General features: G+C 55.9%; 2 protein-coding genes across 6 annotated transcripts in view; both read right to left on the bottom strand.

Annotated features, from left to right (window-relative positions):
- The window catches only part of ABCC8 (ATP binding cassette subfamily C member 8), a 74,620-nt gene extending 72,328 nt beyond the window's left edge, over nt 1-2,292 (bottom strand). For 2 of the 4 annotated variants that reach the window (XM_070072741.1, XM_070072745.1), the window contains exons 1-2: nt 1,894-2,292; nt 274-415 (exon numbers count right to left, since the gene is read on the bottom strand). In XM_070072741.1, the coding sequence (XP_069928842.1) occupies nt 274-415; nt 1,894-2,041 (290 nt within the window). In that variant the 5' untranslated portion in view covers nt 2,042-2,292. The remainder of the gene's footprint in view (nt 1-273; nt 416-1,893) is intronic. The other 2 variants (XM_070072749.1, XM_070072755.1) reach the window with 1 other exon arrangement.
- Nucleotides 2,293-16,176: 13,884 nt separating this feature from the next.
- Nucleotides 16,177-22,043, bottom strand: part of USH1C (USH1 protein network component harmonin) — a 47,654-nt gene continuing 41,787 nt past the window's right edge. Inside the window, exons 19-21 of one of the 2 annotated variants that reach the window (XM_008275111.4) lie at nt 19,869-19,978; nt 18,562-18,617; nt 16,177-16,607 (exon numbers count right to left, since the gene is read on the bottom strand). In XM_008275111.4, coding sequence (XP_008273333.2) covers nt 16,595-16,607; nt 18,562-18,617; nt 19,869-19,978 — 179 coding nt within the window. In that variant the 3' untranslated portion in view covers nt 16,177-16,594. Of the gene's footprint in view, nt 16,608-17,271; nt 17,825-18,561; nt 18,618-19,868; nt 19,979-22,043 lie in introns of those variants that run through there. The other variant, XM_008275113.4, reaches the window with a different exon arrangement.

Below are 22,043 nucleotides of genomic sequence, written 5' to 3'. Positions count from 1 at the left end.
TTGGGGGAGGGTTCTCATAGGCTCTAGCATTTCATTGGGTCTCAACACGCAGGCCCACGTTCCCTCCACCCTCCTGGTCCTAGAGCAGGGACTGGGTCTCCCTTGCGGGCAGTGCCTGGTTCAGAGAGCCTGGCACACTGATGACACCAGGCAGAGCTGCTGAGTTTGTTAGTGAACGATTGAGCTCGCAGAATGCAGGTGCGATGGAGCCTCCTGGGCCTCTCGGGGGGTACCGTGGAGCAGGGCCGCACTGCCTGGTCCGCAGTCACTCACCCGTCAGACAGGACGCCCTCTGCGATCTCACACACCAGCACAAAGAGCAACATGAAGGTCAGGATCCAGCGCAGGTTGTGCCCGGGGAAGTGCAGCCACGTGCTATGGTGGATGTGCACCTTGGAGCTCTGGCTGCCCCATCCTGCAGGGGAGAAACGGGAAGAGGTAGGACGTCTCGCCCACCTGGCAGGTGGGTAAGGAGAGTGCACTCCTGCACACCTGTGCTTGAGAATCCCCAAAGCTGGCACACAGGGTGTACAGCTGGGACCCACTCAGGCTGTTTCCATGCGTCCCCTGTTTTGTGTGCTGACTGCTTATGTGACAAGCCATGGGGAAATTGGTTGAAGACAGAAGTGTGAACATCACTCTGTTTTCCTATTGTTGATACACATATGAACATCGTTGCAAATGTTCCCTTGGGCAATAACCAGTAACTCAAATTCTGCAGCAACTTCTTGGGCATTTACTTGGGCACCCATATTTGTTTTCCTCCCCAAATCTTGGCATTTATGATTTGCTCCTTAAATCTGTTATTTATTTGATTTATTTCCAGGGGAGAGGGAGATGTTCTCATTCACTGCTTTACTCCCCAAATGCCTGCAACAGCCATGGCTGGGCTAGGCTTGGGCCAAGAGCAGGGAATGAAATCAGGTCTCCCATGTTCCTGGCAGCGACCCCAGATACTTGAGCTATCCACCGCTGTGTTGAAGGTGCACATTAGCAGGAAGCTGGAACTGGGAGTGGAGCCAGGACTGGAACCCAAGGTTGGGTTGAGGGGATATAGGCTTCCCACGCTGCGCCTTGTCCGCCCCTGAATCCGCTTCTTGTCTTAAAGTGAATGAACACGTTTTGGGGAGCAGAGGGCACCCTGTAAGTGGGTTGAGCTGACTGGCCGGGAGAGTCAGGTCTGGAGAGAGGTGAGGGGGATCCGAGCGGAGAGACGCACCCAACTTTGCAGAACACTTTCAAGTAGGAGTGCTGGGGCCCCACCAGGGTCGCTGCGTCGCAAGTCAGAGCCGCCTCGCGTAGAGCTAAGTTACTGCGCTCCAGAAACTCGAGCCCAAGCTGGGTAACGGGCCGGGTTTCAGGACCCCAGCGTCCGCTTCTCCAGGCCCGGGGTGCGCGGGGCCCCGGGATTGTCAGGCTACGGACCACAGTCCGCCCGGCTCCGAGGAAGCGCAGGGGTCCAAATGGCCTCCACCCCGGCCCCCCGAGCACAGGCTGAGCTCGGCTGCGGCTGACAGGGAGGGTGCCCTGGGGGAGGGGTGACCCGCTTCCTTCTCCCTGCTCCACTGAGGGTCCGACGCGACTCCCTCCCGACCCCCCAACGCGTGCAGGGACCTCCGCTCTCTTTCTCCATCCCTGCCGTGCCCGTGAGGAGGCACAACTTGGAGATCCCCTGGGTCAAGAAGGTCCGCTGGGGTTGGCAAGCGTGCGGGGGCACCCCATGGGAATGAAGAGATGAACGCGTGTGCTAGTGCGGGGTCCGGCGGGCAGACCGCGGGACAGGGGGACCCGGGAGGGCGGCGAGCGGCGGTGGCGGGGCCGGAAAGGCCGCGGAGCCGTGCGGCGCGCAGCGCCTCCTCCCCCGCCCTGCCCCGCGGCCCGCGGCGCGCTCACCGATGAAGAGGATGGGGAAGGTGATGAAGAGCAGGAAGACGTGCGGCACCACATTGAGCGCGTCCACGAAGCAGCCGTTGTTGAGGACGCCCTGGTCCACCCGGTAGGCGGCCGAATGGTTCTCGCTGCCGCAGAAGGCCAGGGGCATGGCGGCGGGCGCGGGCTGGGCTGCGGCTGGCTCCGTGCGTCTCCCGCGCCGCTGTCCCTCGCAGCTCCGCCGCCCCGCTCGGCCGCCAGGCCCCCGCCCCCCGCGGGCCCCGCCCCGCCCCGCCGGCGCCCTCCCCACCCCGGGCCACCACCTGCGGGGCCCGGGGGGCGGCGCGGAGCGGGAGCAGGCTCCCCTCGCCGGGCCCCGCGGTCCCCCGGCACCGCCCGCGCGCCCAGGTGTGCGCTAGGGTCGCTCCCAAAGAGCTCGCTGCGCGCGTGCGCCGGCGACAGGCGGCAGACTGGGAGTGGGGTGGTGGGCGCGCTCGAGTCTGGTGAGGGGTGGCTGTGGGGAGTTCAGAAGACCGGAGGAGGGTCCGCGGGAACCGGAGAGGGCGGGCTCGGGGTCCGGGAGCGTGAGCTCACCTGGGCAGGGCGAGCTTGGTTGTAGGTGGGGGTTGATGGAGGGGTCCCGGTGGGCAGAATGACAGAGCCCCACCTCTGTGGATGAGAAAAGCCGTGAAACACTTTACTTTTGGGGACTGGGCGGGCGGGGGTGGGGTGGGGATTTGGAAGTTCTCAAAAGTGGTCGGGTGCGCGGGGCGCTGCTGAGGTTTTAAAGTATCCCCTGCTTTTACACGGGATTTCAGAGCACTCCTGCTGAGTACAGGATTTTAAAAACTTCCATTTAAAAGCTGAAAACCGGGGGTGGGGGGTGGGGGGGGGGAGCAGGCAGGTAACATGACTGACCCAAGGCTCTGCTTCCTAGAGAGATTCCCAGGGGATTGTGGTCCACAGAAGTTTGTATGGCAGGCAGGGAGAATAGAAGATAGGATTTTTCGGGGAGATGTGACAAGAGCTTGCTGAGGTAGGGAGCATTTGTGTTCCCAGGAAGGGTCAGGGAGACACCAAGGGAAAACCTTTTCCCTACAGGCATCTCTGAGCCTGTGCTGGGGCTGCCCTAAGTGAGATGTCACCTAGAGCCTGGGCCATGCCCAAGGTCCCCACAGAGGCCAGGGCCCAGGGCCCCAGGGGGCAGGTACGGGAGTGGCACAGCCTGGGGAGGACAGGGACTCAGGGTGTAAAGGCCTTGGACAATCTCTGACTTGTGGGGAATCTCTTTGAAACCAGATGTTTCTATCGGCTTCAGGCAGAACCTTGAAACTTCGGTGGGCTTGAAGCAGCAGGGAGAGGAGTTAGAACAATGTTTTGTGATCATACTGGGTAAAAAGCTTGAAACAATATCGTGTGTCTCCTTTGTTTCTAGCCCACTAAATATGTATGTTCGGGGCTGGCATAGTGGCACAACAGGTAAAGCCGCCACTTTCAATGCTGTCATTCCATATAGGCATCAGCTCAGTCCTGGTTGTTCCACTTCCAGTCCAGCTAATGTCTGTGGGAAAGCAGCAGAAGATGGCCCAAGTGCCTGGGCCCCTGCTCCCATGTTGGAGACCTAGATAGGGTTCCAGGCTACTGGCTTTGGCCTGGCCCAGCCCTAGCTGTGGTGGCCATTTGGGGAGTGAACCAGGGGATGGGAGATCTCTGTCTCCCTCTCCCACTCTCTGAAACTCTGCCTGTATAATAAATAAAAAAAATTACATCTTTATATATGTATGTTTGAGTGTGAGCCCGCAAGGGGCAGCTTGACTGCAATGGATTAGGATGGTGTTCAGTGTGTGTTAGTGACTGTTACTGTGGTGGTTATTATTGGTACCTTTTTTTTAAAAATGAGATACCTGGGACTGGCACTGTGGCGTAGTAGGTAAAAACACCACTTGTAGTACCAGAATCCCATGTGTGCGCTGGTTCAAGTCCCAGCTGCTCCTCTTCCAATCCAGTTTTCTGATATGGCCTGGGAAGGCAGTAGAGAATGGTCCAAGTCCTTTGACCCCTGCACCCTATGTGAGACCCGAAAGAAGTCTGGCTCTTGGCTTTGGATTGGCCAAGCTCTAATTGTTGTGGCCATTTGGGGAGTGAGCCAGTGGATGGAAGACATCTCTCTCTCTCTCTGCCTCTGTCTCTCTGTAACTCTCTGCCTTCCAAATAAATAAATAAATTTAAAAATAAAAAATAAAAATGAGATAACCAAGGTTCAGAGAGATGCAATGCTGTGCCCATGGTCACCCAGCAAGATTTTGTCTTTTAGGGTTTTTTTTTTTTTTTTTTTTTTTTTTTTTTTTTTTTTTTTGGTTCCAAGTTTTCTCATGCTTTCTGTGATGGTATTTGTTTTTGTGGTAAGAAGTCCAGTTTCCATGTTTTCCGTCATGCTTTCTCGTTAGTATTAGGCTCCTGGGCGCACGGTGAGATCTGGCCAATGATGGCACACTGGTCCGTCAGTTTGTCAGTGCGTGTGGTGTTCACATGGTGATGGAAGTGCTGTTGCTGCGGTCCGTCCCGTCGTTGTGTGGCTGTAACAGCTGTTTGTTTTCCAAGAACAGGCATTCCTGGTTCTGCCTCCTGCACTGCCAGTTGTGTGATTTGGGACAAGTCATCGTTCTGCTCTTCAGTTTCCTCATTCTGCCATGGAAAAGAGAATATGGGTTAAAATGAGGTCATGGCTGCTGGTGTGCTGTGTAAATGGGGGGGAGGGTGGTCCAGGGCTACTTTGTCCCCTGCGTGAGTGCACGTGGCAGTTCACCAGTCAGGGAGGGTTATTTAGTGGCTCTCCTTTATCACACTCTGCATGGACAACTTCTTCTGGGCCACTTAATTTTTTTTTTTTTAAACTTGTTTGGGAGATAGAGAGAGAGCATGCAAGAGCAAGCTCCCGTTCGCTGGTTCATTCCCCAAATGCCTGCAAAGGCTGGAGCTGGGCCAGGGCCAGAGCACATTCCAGATCTCTCTCCTGGGTAGCAGGAACCTGATTACTTGAGCCATCACCGCTGCTGCCTTCCATTAGCGGGAAGCTGGAGTCGGGAGTGGAGCTGGGAATTGAACCTGCACGCTCTGATGCGGGCAATCTGAACCGCTAGGTTAAATGCCCGTCTAAAGTGAACAAAAGTCCAGTCCAGCCCAAGCTGGATGCAAACTTTAAGCATTTTTAAGGATGTATCACGTGGGCATCAGGTAGTGTTAGGTCTGTAGTCCCAGGGGCCTGTGTCTGCCACATCCAGCACAAGCCTGCTGTGTGCCCACGGGCAGATGCCACCTTCCCCGCATGCAGTGAGAGGTACTCAGAAAGCAGTGTGCAGTCAGGTGTACAGGGACATCGTCCGAGGCACGGGTTGTAATCCTGGGATCAACTCAAATGCTCCTCTACGCGGGCCTCGTTAAAACACACACACCAGCTACTGCTGCCCATAGTGGGGGATACGGTGGGGCCAGTCCAGAGAATAAAGAGGTATAGCAGGTGCCTCAGGGAAGAGCCGATGGCTATGATACCCATGGCCCTGGGTCGGCTCTGGGTCCCTGGGGCTTCTGTGCACCCACAATGCCGTCTGCTTTTCTTGCACAGGGCTGGAAGAAGGGCACAGGCTAGAAGCTTGCCAGGAGCCAGTGGACCCCCCCTTGGAGAATTTTCAGCCCTTCTCCTTTGCAACATAAAAATCCTGGACTGGATTTAGGAGACTGGATTCTCATTCTCAAAGGGGCAGGGGGAGTGTGGCTTCAGACACAATGAAAGAAAGGGACTGGTGCCTGGCTTCCAAAAAGTCCTTGCTGGCTCTTACAGAACCCTGTCTCTATGTGGCTGACGGGGCGCGCCAGTGACCATGGCAGAAGGGGTCATCCTGATGACAGGGACCTGGACAGGTGCCCCTGTCAGGCTCAGCACAGTCTCAGCTGGCCAGGTCTGAAGGGGCAGAGTCCAGGCGAGGTGGGCACTGCTCACTAACCTGCCTTCCTCATTTCTTCCACAGCTGTGCCTCCCCCTACGACCCCAAGGCATCCATGCCAGCCCTCCAAGGCTGCCTGGACCCTCCCTGAGCTCCTGCTGTGAAACGGGAACCATGATCCCTCCCTCGTGGAGTGTGAGAAGTGGTGACACACAGAGGCCACCAGAGCCTGGCTTTACCCCTCTGTCAGTAGCTGATGGCTTCTTGGCTGCAACCCCAAGCTGCTCACTGATTTTGAAGTAACTGATAGAGCTCCAACCCCGTGCCCATCTGGCTTGATTGCTGTCTCTCTGCAAGGTAGGTGATAGAACCATCGCTGTGCAGTGGGAGCAAGGCAGAGAGGCAAACTCAGTTGTCCAATGTCACCCAGCAAAGTAGGTGGTGTAGACCAGGTTCCTACTGGCGTCATCTGTCTGAGACAGGTGTGGGTGCACGTGGGATAAATGCGGAGGGCAAAAGGAGGAGTGGGAATCAGCGCTTTGCAAGGAGGTGTGATGTGGGGCTGGGGGGCTTGTGCGGCAGTGGTGTCCAGCAGAGCCGATGCCTGACCTCCTTGCCCCAATGGACTGTTTCTGCCTCCTCAAAGTCCTGTCCCGAAGGTAACGGCATTAGGAGGTGAGGCCTTTGGGAGGTGATTACATCCTGAGGGTGGAGCCTTTATGCGTGGGATTAGGGCCCCCCCACCCCAGTCTGCTCCTTCCACCGTGGGGGGTTACAATAAGAAGACAGCCGTCCCTGAGGGCTCTCACCAGATACCACACCTGCCAGCACCTAACCCTCGCTGCTGGCCTCCAGACTGTGAGAAACAACTTTCTGTGGTTTCCAAGCCACCTATTTCAGGGTATTTTTTGTTATGGCAGCAGGAAGGGCCTCTGGCACTGGTGAAACCGTGCTGTGGGAGTGGCTGAGACGGTGAGTGTGTGTGTGTGTGTGTGTGTGTGTGTGTGTGTGTGTAAGAGGAGGGAGGCACACCCCTCCCTCCGGGTGAGGGGGAGCGACCTGGAGACAGCACGCACTCACCTGCTGCAGTGCCTCCCTCAGGCCTCATGGAGAGCCAAATCTATTTTTAGCTAGACTCTATGAAACATTCACATTGGTGAGTAGAGTCAATGCCGTTTGTTTGTTTCCGGGTCCTTATTTCTTTGCGTGGGTGTCCTGGAGCGCCAGTACAGGACAGAGCCTGGAGTTTGATCAGGAAGAGCCAGGTCAGTGGCTCAGAGAGGAGTGTCCTATTGTCCTTTGGAGCCGGAGAGATCACGTCAGCCCCTTGGCCCATCCAGAGACCAGCCCCTGGTCTCTGCTCCCAGGGGAAAAAAAAAAAAAAGTTGAGGAGGGGTGGGCGAATTGGGACTAGACCTTGCAGGTATCGTGAGGGAGCCACCGGGTGTGGCCAGGATGAAGTGCGCTGAGGCCGGCTGGCTGGCTGCTGCTCTGGGATTTCCAGCTAAGGCTTCCCCACGTGGATTCTGCCCCTGACGGTCCACACTTAGGAAGCAGCCTGCTGTGTGTGCCCCGCGCTGGGCGATGGAAGCTGAAGGCAGGGTGTCCAAAGGCTGTGCGGCCCCTTCTGTGGGGATGGTGCCCTCACTTCCCCCGGGCATCTCTCAGCCTGCTTCTTAATTCTCAACCCTGGGCTCACACGTCTCCACCCAGTGGAGGCCTCCCTGTCCCCCTTCCAAAGTGGACCTACCTAAAAGTCCCTGCCCTGGATCCCCCAGCACTGTGGCTACTGTGGGCCAGGCTGAAGCCAGGAGTGTAGAACTCAATCCAGGTCTCCCACTTGGGTGGCAGAGACCCGAGTACCAAAGCCTTCACCACTGCCTACCAGGGTGCACGTTAGCAGGAAGCTGGAACCAGGAGTGGAGCTAGGACTTGAACTCAGGCAACATGATATGGGATGCAGGCCTCCCAAACACTGCTTTTTGTTGTTGTTATTGTTATTAATATTTTTATTTATTTAAGAGGCAGAGTTACAGATAGAGAGAGAGGGAGAGACAGAGAGAAAGGTCTTCCATCCACCAGTTCACTCCCCAAATGGCCGTAGTGGCCGGATCTGGGCTGATTTGAAGCCAGGAGCCAGGGGCTTCTTCCAGGTCTTCCACATGGGTACAGGGGCCCAAGGACTTGGTACATCTTCTACTGCTTTCCCAGGTCATTAGCAGAGAGCTAGATCGGAAGAGGTGCAGGTGGGACATGAACCGGCACCTATATGGGATGCTGGTGTTACAGGTGGAGGCTTGGCCCACTATGCCGCAGCGCTGGCACCCCAAGCACTGTTTTAACCACTGGACCAAACATCCGCCCCTTTGTTTCTGACAGATTAATTTTCATCCATTTGTTTGTTTGCTTGTTTAAAGATTTATTTATTTGAAAGTCAGAGTTACACAGAGAAGGAGAGGCGGGGTGGGGGGGTGTCTTCCATCCTCTGATTCACTCCCCAATTGGCAGCAATGGCTGGAGCTGTGCCGATCTGAAGCCAGGAGCCAGGAGCTTCTCCCGGATCTCCCACACAGGTGCAGGAGCCCAAGGACTTGGGCCATCTTCTACTGTTTTCCCAGGCCATAGCTGAGAGCTGGATTGGAAGTGGAGCAGCCGGGACTTGAACCAGCACCCATATGGGATGCTGGCACTGCAGGCGGCAGCTTTACCCACTATGCCGGGCCCTCTATGCACTTAGTGACACATTTATTTTGAGTCATTGCGGGGTGCTGCGGTGCTGAGCCAATTGCAGGAGATAATGTGGTGGATACAGGAACTGCTGCACCTGAGGAGCTCACGGCTGGTCTTTTGGGAATTCCTACCAGTAAGGTTCTCGTTTCTTTTAATCTTCGCCCTTCCATGAGAGTGACTTAACCTCCTTTGGGTCATGAACACTTCTGAGAATCTGATAAGAACTTTGGACTCCTTCTCCCAAAGGGGATCCAAACGCTGGGATTTCAGACCCCTCCCAAATCCACCTGTGGGCGCTGAGCTAGGGACTGGGACCTGAGGTGACTCTGGGCTGTTGGGCTCTTGAGTTGCATGCGGCTTTGAAGCTGCATCAGGTAAGAGCTTCCTGCGTGGCATCTGTCAGGCGAGAGATGCGGCCTGAGCTGACTTGCTGGCAGGGCATAGCCCTTGACTGATGGAGAGAGTGGCTGCTAGCGTTGCAGATAGGCAGACAGCCAGAGACTCAGCTTCTTCGGAGGTGGCTGCCTGCACCGGGGGCCAGTGATGCTCGCTGGCAATGTACCACTGTTTGCGGCCTGTAGCCAATGTGCTTCTAACGCGAATGTGTACTGCGTGAAACACAACCTCTGTGGATTTCTCAGTGCTCCTGTAAGGATCCCCCCTGAGACCTGGAAATGTGCGTGCTGTAAAGAGAGGGATATTTGCCTTCACAGTCCCTGAAGGCAGTGTTGTCCTTCACAGCCGGTGAGAATCACACCTGCAGCTATTTGTCTAGTCTGTTCCCAGCAATTCTACTTCAGGGGATTCCCGTATCCCTAGAAGATCCCTGTTCACAGCAGAACTGTCACAGTAGCCAAGAGGTGTTCACTGAGAGGTGGGTGGGATACTCATAATGGAGTCTTGTTGTTCAATGGAATATGATTCAGCCCTGAAAAGGAAGGAAATCTGGGGGCTGGTGTTGTGGCGTAGCGAGTTAAGCCACTGCCTGCAACACCAGCATCCCATATGGGTGCCAGTTTGAGACCTGACTGCTCCATTTCTGATCCAGCTCCCTGCTAATGCGCCTGGGAAAGAAGCAGAGGAGGGCCAAGGTACTTGGGCCTCTACACCCCCATGGGAGACCTGGAAGAGCCTCCTGGCTCCTGGCTTTGGCCTGGGAAGCCCCGGATGTTATGACTATTTGGGGAGTGAACTAGCAGATGGAAGACCTCTCTCTCTCTCTCTCTCTCTCTCTGTAACTCTGCCTTTCAAATAAATAAATCTTTTTAAAAAAGGACATCCTAGTGCTACCACATGGATGAACTTTGAGTACATTATGCTGAGTGAAATCAGCGGGCACACCAGGAGAAATGGTGTTGCTTGCACTGACGTGAGGTACAGACAGCAGCCAAGGTCAAAGGGCTGGAAGGTAGCGTGGTGCTTGCCAGGGACTGGGTGGTGGAGGGAGGGCTGGGCTGTTGCTGTTCAATCACTACTGAGTTTCAGGTTTGCAAAATGGAAAGAATTTTGGAGCTGGATGGTGATGATGATTGTCCAACAATGTGTGTGCATTTAATACAACCGAACTGTACACTTAACCATGAGTAAGATAGCAAGTTTCATGCTATGTGTATATTACTACAATTTAAAAACAACAACAACAACAAATTAAGAAAACCTCTCTTACCCCAAGGAGGCCAAAGGGCTACTGCCAGGACTAGGTGCCTAGGTCAAGCCCCCAGGGTGCCCTGGGCGGTTATGTTGCAGAACGTTAGGATGACAAGCTGAGCTTCCTGCCTCCACTTCTCAAAGAAGCAAGGGTGTTTCTTCCCTTCCTCTCTGAAGAAGAGGAGATGGCCACCTGTCTCCTGTATGGGAGCTTCTCCCACTCGACCTCCATCACCGTCGCCCTTGGGGTGAGGTCTGGGGCCAGTGGGCCCATGCGCCTCTGATTCACTATGAGGTAAAAGGCAGGAAGCATCTCTCGCTTCCATCTCATGTGTACGTTCAGGTAGTAGAGATGAGCACAAAAAGCCCAACATGTAGATGTACGCACACGCACACGCACACGCACACGCACACACACACACAGGCGTGCATCCTGCTGGTGGCTCTGTACGGCAAGGTGCAGGGAGGGCTTTCTGCCCTGGTGCAGCCTGGAGAGGGGCAAGGCCTCTGCCCCCTGGCTCCAGGTCTAAGGGTGGGGCACAGGGGCAGTGTCAGGGACGACCCTTTGCCTCAGAGATCACCCCTAGGGAGCTCCTTGCTCTGAGGTGAAAAGGGCCCCAGGGTTTTCTTTTCTGTAGCGTCTATCGCAGATTTTTAAAAATTATTAATTTGAGACCCAAGAATTGTTTCTAAGCAGTTTATCTGTATTTTATTTTTTTAAAAGATTTATTTATTTGAAAGGCAGAGTTACAGAGAGAGAGAGAGAGAGAGAGAGAGAGAGAATCTTTCATCTACTTGCTTACTCCCCAGATGGCTCAATTAGCCAGGGCTGGGCCAGGCTGAAGCCAGGAACCAGGAGCTTCATCTAAGTCTCTCACAGGGGTGGCAGGGGCCCAAACACTTGGGCCATCTTCTGCTGCTTTTCTTAGTCCATTAGCAGGGAACTGGATTAGAAGTGGAGCAGTGGGGATATAAACTGGTGCCCATATGCGATGTAGGCAGCTGCTTAACCTGCTACACAACACCAGCCCCATCTGTACTTTTTAAAAAATTATTTATATATTTGAAAGGCAGAGTGACAGAGACAGAAAGATAAATAGACAGAGAGAGAAAGAGAGAGAGAGAGAGAGAGAACTCCCATCTGCAGGTTCACTTCCCAATGCCTGCAATGGCCAGGGCTGGGCCAGGGGCCAGAGCCAGGAACCCAATCCAGGTCTCCCAGGTGGGTGGCAGGAGCTCAGTTACCTGAGCCATGACCACTGCCTCCCAGGGTCTGCACTGGTGGGCAGCTAGAGTTAGGAGCCAGAGACAGGACTCAAACCCAGGCACTGAAATCTGGGATGCAGGCATGCTGACCACTAGGCAAATGTGTGCTCCCGTGTCTCTTTTGGTCTTAACAATTAAATGAAGTGGATACTATTTCTAATTCTTTTTGTAGTTGAAGAGACTAAAATAGAGATTAATGTGCCCAAGGTCAGGTTTCTGTTCTCTTCTCAGAACATTTGGGGAGCAAATGTTGGAACTCCTGTATCATAGCATACGGGGGGGTCCTCAGGGCAAAGAAGACCCTCCCACTACCCATTTCTTGACCCCAGTTTCTTGGTGGCTGAGCAGCTGGGAGTTAGTAAGGGTTCTATGCTTCTGGGGTCCTGAGCTGCAGGTCCCTTCCAGGGCGGATCACAGAGAGGAGAAAGGGAAGAACAGGAGGAAAGGAGGGAAGGCAGGAGCCTAGGGGACAGGGTCCTTGGAGGACACCCCTCCGTCTCTTCCCAGAGCCCCTCCTCCTATAACGGCACCCCAGTTTTCCTTTTGGAGTCCACTCTCCCCTTTCACTTGGTCGAGCTGGTCCCAGTGGGGCTGGCTCCAACCCCTGGCTACAGGAGTGGATGTCTGACCAGGTCTGGCAGGCCAGAGGGTAGCCATACCCTTACCTTGAGCTAAGCAGAGCAAATCCTTAGCATTTTGCTGGGACTATCAAGCCAGAAGTGGGATTTTCCCACTGAGCTTGCCCTACCTGGTCAAATACATCCAGAATACTGGGGGCAACCTTGGCATCATGGGGGGACAGCCATATGAAAAGCCAGCCAGCCAAAGGAGGGTAGAGCCAGGAGGTGGTGTGAGGGCTGTATTTACAGGCCGACTTGGCTACGCCACAGCATCCAGGTGTTTGGTTCGCCACGTCTGGGTATCGCTGTGAAGGCATTTTGTGAATGAGATTAACATTTAACTCGGTAGACTTTGAGTGATTGCCTTCCAAATGTGTGTGGACCTCATCCAATCAGTGGAAGGCCTTAATGGATCAGAGACTGATGTCTCCGGAGCAAGAGGAAACCCTTCCAGCCCACACTGCCTCGGCTCTGCCTGCAGCGGCAGCGCTCCCTGGGTCCCAGCTGCCGGCCTGCCTTGCAGATTTTGGACTTAGTGACCTCTACAATTGTGTGAGCCCATTTCTTAAAACAACAACAAAATCTCTCTCTCTCTAAATATATATATGTACATATTCAAAAGTACTTAATATTTGTAGAAAATGGAATTCATGATTTTTTATTTATTTATTAAGATTTACTTCTTTATTTGAAAGGCAAAGTTAGAGAGAGAGAAGTCTTCCATCAGCTGGTTCGTTCTCCAAACAGCCGCAACAGCTGGAGTTGGGCCTATCCGAAGCCAGGAGCCAGGAGCTTCTTCCGGGTCTTCCCCACAGGTGCAGGGGCCCAAGCACTTGGACCATCCTCTATTGCATTCCCAGCCAGCTCCCATATGGGATAATGGCACTGCAGGTGGCAGCTTTACCCACTATGCCACAGCACCAGCCCCAGTGATGTTTATTTTGAAATCCATGCATATAGGGCCAGTGGGTTAAACAGTGCCTGTGATATGGGGATCCCATATTGGAGTGCCTGTTTGAATCTCCACTGCTATGCTTCCAATCCAGCTCCTTGCTAATGCAACTGGGAAAGCAGCAGAAGACGGCCCAAGTGCTTGGGCTCCTGCACCCACATGGGAGACCTGGATGGAGTTCTGGGCTCTTGGCTTCGTCCATTGTGGTCATTTGAGTAGTGAACAAATGGATGGAAGAGCTCTCTTTTTCTGTAACTCTGCCTTTCAAAGAAATAAAATAAATCTTTAAAGAAAGTGAAATCCATGCGTATGAGGAACTTCAAAAACAGTACGGAAAAATGTACATTATGAAAAAAACCTGTGTATGAATTTCAGAATTTTTCTTGCACTGGCTGTTGGGAACATTTGGGGAGTAAACCAGTAGCTGGGGGGCTCTCTGTATCTGCCTCTCGAATAATAATAATAATAATAATAAGACAAAGAAAATACATTGCCAATGATACAAGTCAGTGAAAAATTAGAATCCAATTTATAGACATCAATTTTGCCATAAACTTTTAAAAGTAGCCTAATAAATATACAATTGCTCACATGTCTCTGGAGAATCTTGGCTAATCCAGATGGCCAGAATGGATTCCTGATGTCACTAAATTTTTTTTAAAGGTTTATTTATTTGAAAGGCAGAGTTACATTGAGAGAAAGAGAGTGAGAGAGATCTTCCATCTGCAGGTTCACTCTCCAAATGGTCGCAATAACTGGGACTGGGCCAGAACTGGAACTCCATCTGATCTCCTGTGTGGGTGCAGGGGTCCAAGGACTTGGGCCATCTTCCACTGCTTTCCCAGGTGCATTAGCAGGGAGATGGATCCGAAGTGGAGCAGCTGGGGCTTGAACCAGTGCCTATATGGGATGCTGGCACTGCAGGCACAACCATAGCACTACACCACAGCACCGGCCCCCACATTCACAATTAAGGATCGTTTCTACCACGGTGCATCACTTTTGTGTGCTTATGAAGCTGAGAAATCCTAGGCCTGGACCCCGGGGAGCGGGGCCGTGTCACTGCGGGGACAGCAGAGGACGGAGCTCTCAGATGCTTATCCAGTTATCCAGACCCAGGCTTGGGAACTGGCCCGGGTCAGGCTGAGGGTGAAGCTTCCCAGCCCACACAGGCCCACTGGGAGCGTCTCGGGCGCACAGGGGCGGCCACACAGCCTTGTCACCCGTGACTTCCATGTTCAGAGGGGAGAGGCCTCAGAGCCTCCCCACGGCCCCTGGGGAGTGGCTATGGGAAGCAGCTTCAGCGAGATGGGTAAACCGCTAAAGCGTCAGGGTCAAAGGGCACCCCCGTGTCCCCAGCTGTTTTACGTTTGTGTTTCCACTGCGTGGTGCAGTTGGCTGGGCTGCTATGCCACCAGCAAATGGGGCTTTGCCAAGTCCCTCCCTCCCTCCTGGGCCTCAGTTCTCCCAAGCATCCAGCAATGGGAGTTGGATTCTAGGGTAGAAGTAGGGCTCCTCCGGGAGGCCAGCCTGGACAAGCTGTTGGTGACTGCCTGGGGAGGTGGGGGACAGTGACAGAGTGTGGAAGCAGCAGTTCTGCCCTACAGGGCATGGAGCGCTGGGTGGCACATGGCTGGGCTTTTAGCCCCGAATGCCCCATCTTGATCACTGAGGGTGCCCGTGTGTGGCCCAGTCCCCGCTGTGGACTCTGGCCTCGGCAGTGTCCGACACGGCCCCCAAGGGTAGATCCCGACCTGGGTCTTTCCTCCCTCCCCTTTGGGGTTGGCGTTGCCTCCAGAGCAGGCTCTGTGCAGACGAGAGTGCGGGCAACTCCTCGGCCTGGCTCTTCTCTCTGGAGCCAGTTCTTCGGAGGTTGCTGTGGCTTTATCCCCACTGAGGAGCTCAGCAAGACCTCAGCCTCACGCCCCCTCCCACTGCTCTCCTTCAGTGCTGCTTCTTTGTGGTCACTGTCATTGCGTTTTAGCCACCCCCGCCCCCTGGCCCCTGCAGTGACTCTGGGAGTGTCTGATTTGACACTGAGTCCTCAGGATTCTGGCCGGGCTGCATCCGTTGTGGGAACCTGAGGCTGGACCTGTGACTGCCCAAGGGCCTCCCCGCAGTGCCGACGGCAGGAACGTGTTTCTCTGCAGTCTCCTTGCACGAGGCACCTGTCCTTGGGTGCCCAGTCACTTCCTGTGCATGCGCAGGTTGGTGGGGAGGTGGCTCACTGTAGGCATCCTTTAGCAGGTGTGGTGACCAGGGCCTGCTGCCCAACCACACGTGGGGTGGGAGGTGCCCCCACCCCCAGCCACTCAGGTGAGCTGACCCCATCAGCCTGACCTTGGGGACTGGGAAGTGGGGACTGAGCCAGGTAGTTGGTGGTGGGGCTACGGCTGGAAGGCCACCTGGAGTCCGGCAGGTGATTGAGACGATCAGGTTCTAGCTGAGCTCTGAGCACGCACGGGAAGCTGATGGCAGAGACAGGAGGCCTAGTGGTCCCACAGCAAGAAGTGGACAGGCAGAGAGGCAGCCACCAAGGGACCAAGAGAGCTGCCCCCCTCCAACCCCCTTCCGTGTCCGATCCTCAGGGGCTCTGGGACACCAGGGCTCCTCGTCTTGGGTTCCCACGATGTGCTTATGTGCACACAACCCCGCTGGTCCCTGCATCCAGAGGGCCTTGACTGCCCCGCTGGGCTTTCAGAGTTGCACCTCCCTGACTCAAGCCCACGGCTCCTCCCCTGCTGCTGTAGTTCCAGAGTGTGGCCCTCAGCCCTGCCTGCGTCGTGTCCAATCTCGATGACCTCGGGAGCAGCAGGTGTGGCCATTCTGTCTTTGGGAGAAGTCAGGGCACCCCACGCCTTGAGGAGACCCTTTGGTTTCTTGCCTTCAGCTAAGCTTTCTAGAATTGAGCAACGAGGCGGCCACGGGGGCCTCATTTCCTGCCATCTTTCGGTGGAGAAGGCCCTGAGGCCGCCTCAGCCTCCGCCCCGAGCCACCCCACTCGGCTGCTCACGGCCTCATGTCAGACCATGTCAGACTCGGCTCCCAGCACTGGGATCTGTGTCTCACCTTTGAATGGGGATCAAAAGCAACAGCTTTTGATTTAAAAGCCTTGAATCTGCTGGCCCAAACCACACTCGCTCCCATGGGCTGGAAAAGAAATCTATTTATTAACGAGTGCAGAGGAAGATCTGCAGCAGCTCCGTGGCAGCAATTCGAGCGGGGCGGGAGGAGAGGGATAGAGAGGGAGACTCGGGCGTTGGGTCCTAGTAGGCCTCAAGGGAGGAGCCCACTAGGGCTGGGAGAGGTCAAGTTCACAGGAGCAGGGGCGAAAAATGAGGCCAGTGCCCCGAGCCCTCTCTAGAAGAGCTGGCTGCTCCCTCTCTCCATGTTGGCCCAGGTGCTCCTTAGCCAGCCCTAGGGCAGGGCCGTAGCAGGTCAACGTTCCAGGGTGTCTCCCGCTGCCTGCAGGCTGGGCTCTGTCAGGGCTGGTTGCAGGATTTGGGTTGAGGAAGTGAGTCTAGGGCTCGCCATCTTCTAGGGGTGAATTTGGTTTCTCCTTCCAGGCTTCAGAAGAAAGTCCTGTGGGGAAGAGGAAGTAGGTGTGCAGGTGTGGCAGGTGCGGCAGGTGCAAGCTGTGCGGGTGCACACTCAGCCCAGGAGCACCTGCCTTGCTGGCATGAGGCCCTGCCAACCTCTGGAGGCTCCTCTTGGTAAGACCCCAGTGGCCACGCACCAGCCACTGCCACTGCACACAGGAGGCCAAGGAGAAAGCAAAGGGATACCTGGGATGGGGAGGAGGGGACAGGCAGGAAGAGGGGTGGGGGTCCCTTGCCAAGAGCAAGCGACAGAAAACACAGGACCACTTAGGCCACCCCAGGAGTCACACTACAGCAACCCAACAGTCTTGGGAGCACGGGGCCCTAATGTATTGAGGACTTCAGCACAGACAAGTCGACAAGTCCTGGCTTGGGTCTGCCCCGGATGCTGCCAGCTGTGAGCTTCCAGCCACATCAAAACCCAGTTTCATAGCCACCTGCCACTGGGAGGGAAGCACATGCCAGAGCTGGGCTCCATGGCGAGTCCCACAGACAGAGCCCGGGGTGCAGGGGCCAGAAAGCACAAAGGAGAAGCTTGGTCTGAGCAGGGCTCAGGCCAGGCCAGGCCACAGCAGGACGCGAGCCACTCTAACCCACCAAGTCTGGTTCTTTGGACCAGCCTAGACACCTCTTCAGAGGCCTGGTTCTGCTCAAGCAAGGGGCTAGGTGGAGCAGGGTGGCGTGCACAGGAAGGGGCTGCACGTGTTGCTGAGGACAGGTCTCTGGGGGGTGGGGGGTTCAGGCCAGGCTTCCCGTGGTGCATCCAGCCCAGCACACCTGGCTTGAGGCACTGTCTGTGCCCAGCAGCGAGTGATGCTCAGAGCTCTACTCTGCACCTCTGGGTGCCGTGTGGGACCCCAGGCTGCTCCCAAGAGCTGTGGGGAGCCAGGGTATCTGCAGTCCAAGCACCTGCTACAGAGAGGCTCTGCTCCACGCCCCTGATGTAGCATCTTTGGGCCAGTGTGGCCCCAGGTGGCACTTGCGCCCATCCAGACACCAGTCCAAAGAACCTGCCGGCAGCAGCATAGGCAGCAGACGGCCACTGCATGCAGCACGGACAGCCGAGCCCTGTGGCCCGCCTGCCTATTCACCGTGGGCTCCAGCTGCAGGAGGAACCCGTGTCTGTACACGGGAGCCTGGTCTTCAAGGAGCTTGCGGACCGGCTGGGGGCTTTCGGCTGCGGAGGAGGGAAGGGAAGAGCTAGGTCCGCAGAGCAGAGCAGAGCAGAGCAGAGCAGGAAACAAAAGAGGCTGCGTTACTCCAGGCAGGGCTCCCTGGTCCTGTTCCTTCTCTCGCTGCTGCCGAGGCCCCGGGATGCAGGTGCAGAAGCTACCTCTTAGTTTCTACACAGCATGCAGGGAAGTCAGCCAGCGAGTGTGTGAGTGGCAGGGGCAGGGCAGAGGTAGGATGCTATAGAGAGGTGGAGACAGGCACCCAGGGCTGACGGGGGAAGGCAGACACAGCTCCTGCAGAGCCCATGGGGTGGAGGGGAGGAGAGGAGGGCAAAGGCTGTGGTCTTAGCTTTGTAGGGACACAGTACGAATGGGTGCAGTCAGATGTCAGGAAGACCTGCCAGGGAGTGAAGGATGGACGTGGAAAGGTTTAAACCATCCAATAACAGAGCCAGGGACAGAGTTTTGGGTGGGGCATCAAAAACCCCGGGTGCTCCCGATTTGCTCCTTTACTGGATCTGAGAACTTGAGCCTCAGCTTCCCACCTGCAAAGGGGACCTTGGGCAAGACAGCTTTGCAGGCAGCTCTGACAATGAGGGGGACAGGGACAAAGTTCTAGAGCTTTGCCTGCCCTGGAGTCTCCAGGGAGCTTTGGTTTGCAGCAGCTGTGCATTTGGGCCATCCTGTGAGGCTGGATGGAGGAGGAAGTGGCCAGATTTCAGAGGAGGAGAGCAGGGAGCCGGCCTGGTGCCGGCGGACACTTACAGCTCGTCGTCGTACTCCTTGGGGGGGCAGACAGCAATGACAAGGTCGATCCAGTCCTGTGGGGGAAGCCATGCGACTCTGACTGCCTGGTCCTGGGCACCCGGAGGAAGTGGGCTCAGGTGGGGCTCATGGCATGGGGGCGGGGGCTCCCTGTGGAGTCCTAGGGCCTGGGGAAGCTTCTAGTCTCAGGCTTCAGAGCCATCCGGCCCAGACTTGCAAGGCGAGACACCAAGTTCCCGAATGAAAGACACCAAGTTCCCGAATGCTGCTTTGCAGGCCGGGGCCAGGCAGCAACCTCGGAATCGCCCTGGGGAATTGCCTAAGCTGTTAGACTCACAGACTTGCCCCGTGAAAGGCTGGGGTGGGCCTGGGAAAGAGTATTTTTAATCAGATCCCACATTAATTCTTATGCATAGCCAATTCTGGCCTAGCTTTCTGATCCTCACTCTGAACCCCATCCCCACCCCCGGGGCATCCCTGTGATCCCTGGCCTGCCCAGCACTGTCCACCCTTGGTAGGGGTGCATCCCCTGAAAGTCCCTGGGGTATTACTGGGCCCCTCTGTTCCTCATATTGAGCTGGAGTCTCTCTCCCCAGCCCTCCCTCCATCCGATCCAGCTCTGCCTTCAAGAATCACCAAAAACCTCTGCTCCCCCTGCCCTAATGCAGCACTTCAGATAATCAAAGACGGTCATCGTGTTACCCGTAAGTCTTCTCTTCTCCACATCCTGTCATGTGGGTCCCAGGCCCATCTGGTCAGCTTCCTTGGCACTGAATTTAATACCTCAGGCTCGGCTGCCTGCACACAGTTGCACAGGTTGTGCATTGCACAACATGAGTGGGCCCCATGCACACTACAGTGCACCGCACGGCACTTCTTCGGGTGGTGCAGTCCACAGCCTGTTGACCTCACAGAGCAGCCCTGACCCAGGTGGGCGTCTAATGGCTCAGAGCGGACAGCACCAGGCCCTCCTTCGCCCGGCCCTCTATGTCCATTAATGCTCTCTAGTAGCTCTGAGCGCACCCTTAATTCCTTAATTAAGGGTGCACTTGGAGAAGACATCAAGTCTTTCCTGGGTGGGCTCGCTGTGAGCCTGTGTTTGTCCCACTGGGACATTTGAATCCCCTCTTGTCAGGTTTCGAACATCAGCTGGATGGGGTACGTGTGTGTCCCCCAAGAGCTGCCTGCACCTCCGAAACCCACCCAAGGAGGGGGGACCCGCCTGTTGGGCTAGGCTGCAGAGGCCGGGGTTAGAGGCAGGCAGGCAAAGGGGGCAGGGTGGCGTGGGGGACGGGTCCGGTCCTTACCCCGCCCTGGTTCCAGGCCCTCTGCAGGGTGGCCTCGGCCTCGGCCAGCGTGTAGTCTGTCACAATCTTGCCATTGATTGCCATGATCTCGTCCCCTTTCACGATGCCACCTGCAGGAGGACAAAGCTGCTGGGCCACCTGGGTCGCACGTGACACGTGCCTGGCCTAAGGGGTTTGGCACGGGGGAGGTCTCTGTGGCCGAGTTCTCAGAGCTCACGTGGGCTCATGCAGCCCAGGAGCAAAGAATACTCCCAGGTACTCAAAGTGTACTTCCTCCCCGCCCCGCCCCTGCCCCGTCCTCACCCTGGCTCAGGGGCCCTGGGACACTGGTGCTGAAGCCTTGCACCCAGCTCTGGCTGGCGTCTGTCATTCCCCGTGCCCTGTCAGGGGCATGAGTCAGCCCTACCAGCTGAGCTGTCAGTTTCTGAGGTCCCATCACGCTGGTCTGCTTCGGGCCCCTGAGTGGGCCAGGCTCACTGCCACCTCTGGGCCTGCACAGGCCGTTCCACCTGTAGTGCTTTAACCCCTCTTTCCAGTCTCTTCTTCCAGCCCATAGACAGGGCCTCCCTGTCCCCCACTCAGTCTCCAGTAGATCTTTCCCATAACCCTCTCACAGCCCCCGGCTCTCTCTGACCGGTGTTCTCAAGGCGTGCAGCCCTGCGCCGCTGTGCGTGCTTGTTTACTGAGGTCCTCTCCCACCGCATGCTCAGCTCCGTGGGGACAGGCACTGTCTTTTTGTATCCACACTACATCCCTAGCACTTAACACTTTCTAACACAAGATAAGACATTAATGGGTATTTGTGGAATAAAATGAATGGTGTAAGAGGTGTGTCCAGAGAAGCAGGCTGTTCTGTGACCTAATTTTGCAAAAAGACAAGTTATATGCTGAAGAGTTACTCACCACAGGACTTGTCAGAGCCTTGAACATGGCTAGTGTCTTATTTATTTATTTGTTGTTTAGAGCTATTATGTATTTGAAAGGCAGAATGACAGCAGAGAGAGAGAGAGAGAGAGATTCATCTTCCATGTAATGTTTAATTCCCCAAATGACCACAATAGCTGGGGCTGGGTCAGGCCAAAGTCAAGAGCCTGGAACTCCATCCAGTTCTCCCATGTGGGTGATACAGGCCCAAGCACACAGGCCATCTTCCACTGCTCTCCCAGGCACATTAGCAGGGAGTGGGATCAGAAGTGGAGCAGCCGGGACGTGAGCTGGTGCTTGCAGGAGATGCTGGTGTTGTAGCTGTGGTGTAACCCTCTGTGCCATAGCAGCAGCCCTGGCTGGTGGACATGGTGACTCTCCAGGAGGTGGTCAGCTTGGGCTTGGCCTCCCCCACCTCTTTGACATCAGAACCCCTTGTAGAAGTTCCCCAGTCCCCATGTTTGCTGGGCACTCTGTGGGCTACGGTGAAACAGGGCACCAAGGCCCCGGGACTGTGGCCTGTGTGAGTGCAGGTGGCGGCTGGGGGCTCCAGAAACCCGTGTGCTCCTGGGGAATCTTCCGTGGTGCTGCAAAGCACCCAAAGCAGCCTGGGGCCCAACTGCAGACGGCGGTTTCCTCGGCACAGTGGGACAGGGAGTGGGTGACTTCCACTGTTTCATTTTGTACCAACTCCAGGCAGCAGGGGCTAGGAGGCAGTGGTTGGGCTGGGGCTTTAAGTAGGGAGGGCCCCAGGAGAATCACCTACCCATGCACCCTGGTCCTTGCTTCCCCGCAGGTCAGGCCGGCCACACTCCACCCAGCTGCCCTCCCTTAGTGGGTACACGAGTGAGGGCAGGGGAGGGGTGTGTGTGGGGTGAGAGAGCAGTAGTGGGCTTGGGCAGCTGAGTGTGCGAGGCTCAGAGTATGGTTGAGAGGGGCCTGAGGGTGGCAGAGCTGGCCGCAGCCAAGGCTCCCAGGGCCCACGCTGCACTGCAGTCACCCACCGGGCAACTTGCCCTCACTCTGTCTGCTGCCCCAGGCCCGACCTTCCACCCCTTGCTTGTGGGAGAGCCTGACTCCAGCTGAGAACCTCCCTCTGGGCCCTGACTGTGGGATTCGGCACTCTGGGCTGGAAAGGTAAGGGGCCTGGGGCTCCCCCACTGAGGGCCACCTGTGCCTCCACGAAGCACACAGGTGCACTGAATAGCCTCCTTGGCTTGGCAGAGCAGCTGTAAAGGGTGGCATTGCAGA

This window comes from Oryctolagus cuniculus, chromosome 1, assembly GCF_964237555.1.
Source record: "Oryctolagus cuniculus chromosome 1, mOryCun1.1, whole genome shotgun sequence".
NCBI classification, from domain to species: Eukaryota; Metazoa; Chordata; class Mammalia; order Lagomorpha; family Leporidae; genus Oryctolagus; species Oryctolagus cuniculus.
This window is presented reverse-complemented; position numbering and strand designations above follow the sequence as displayed.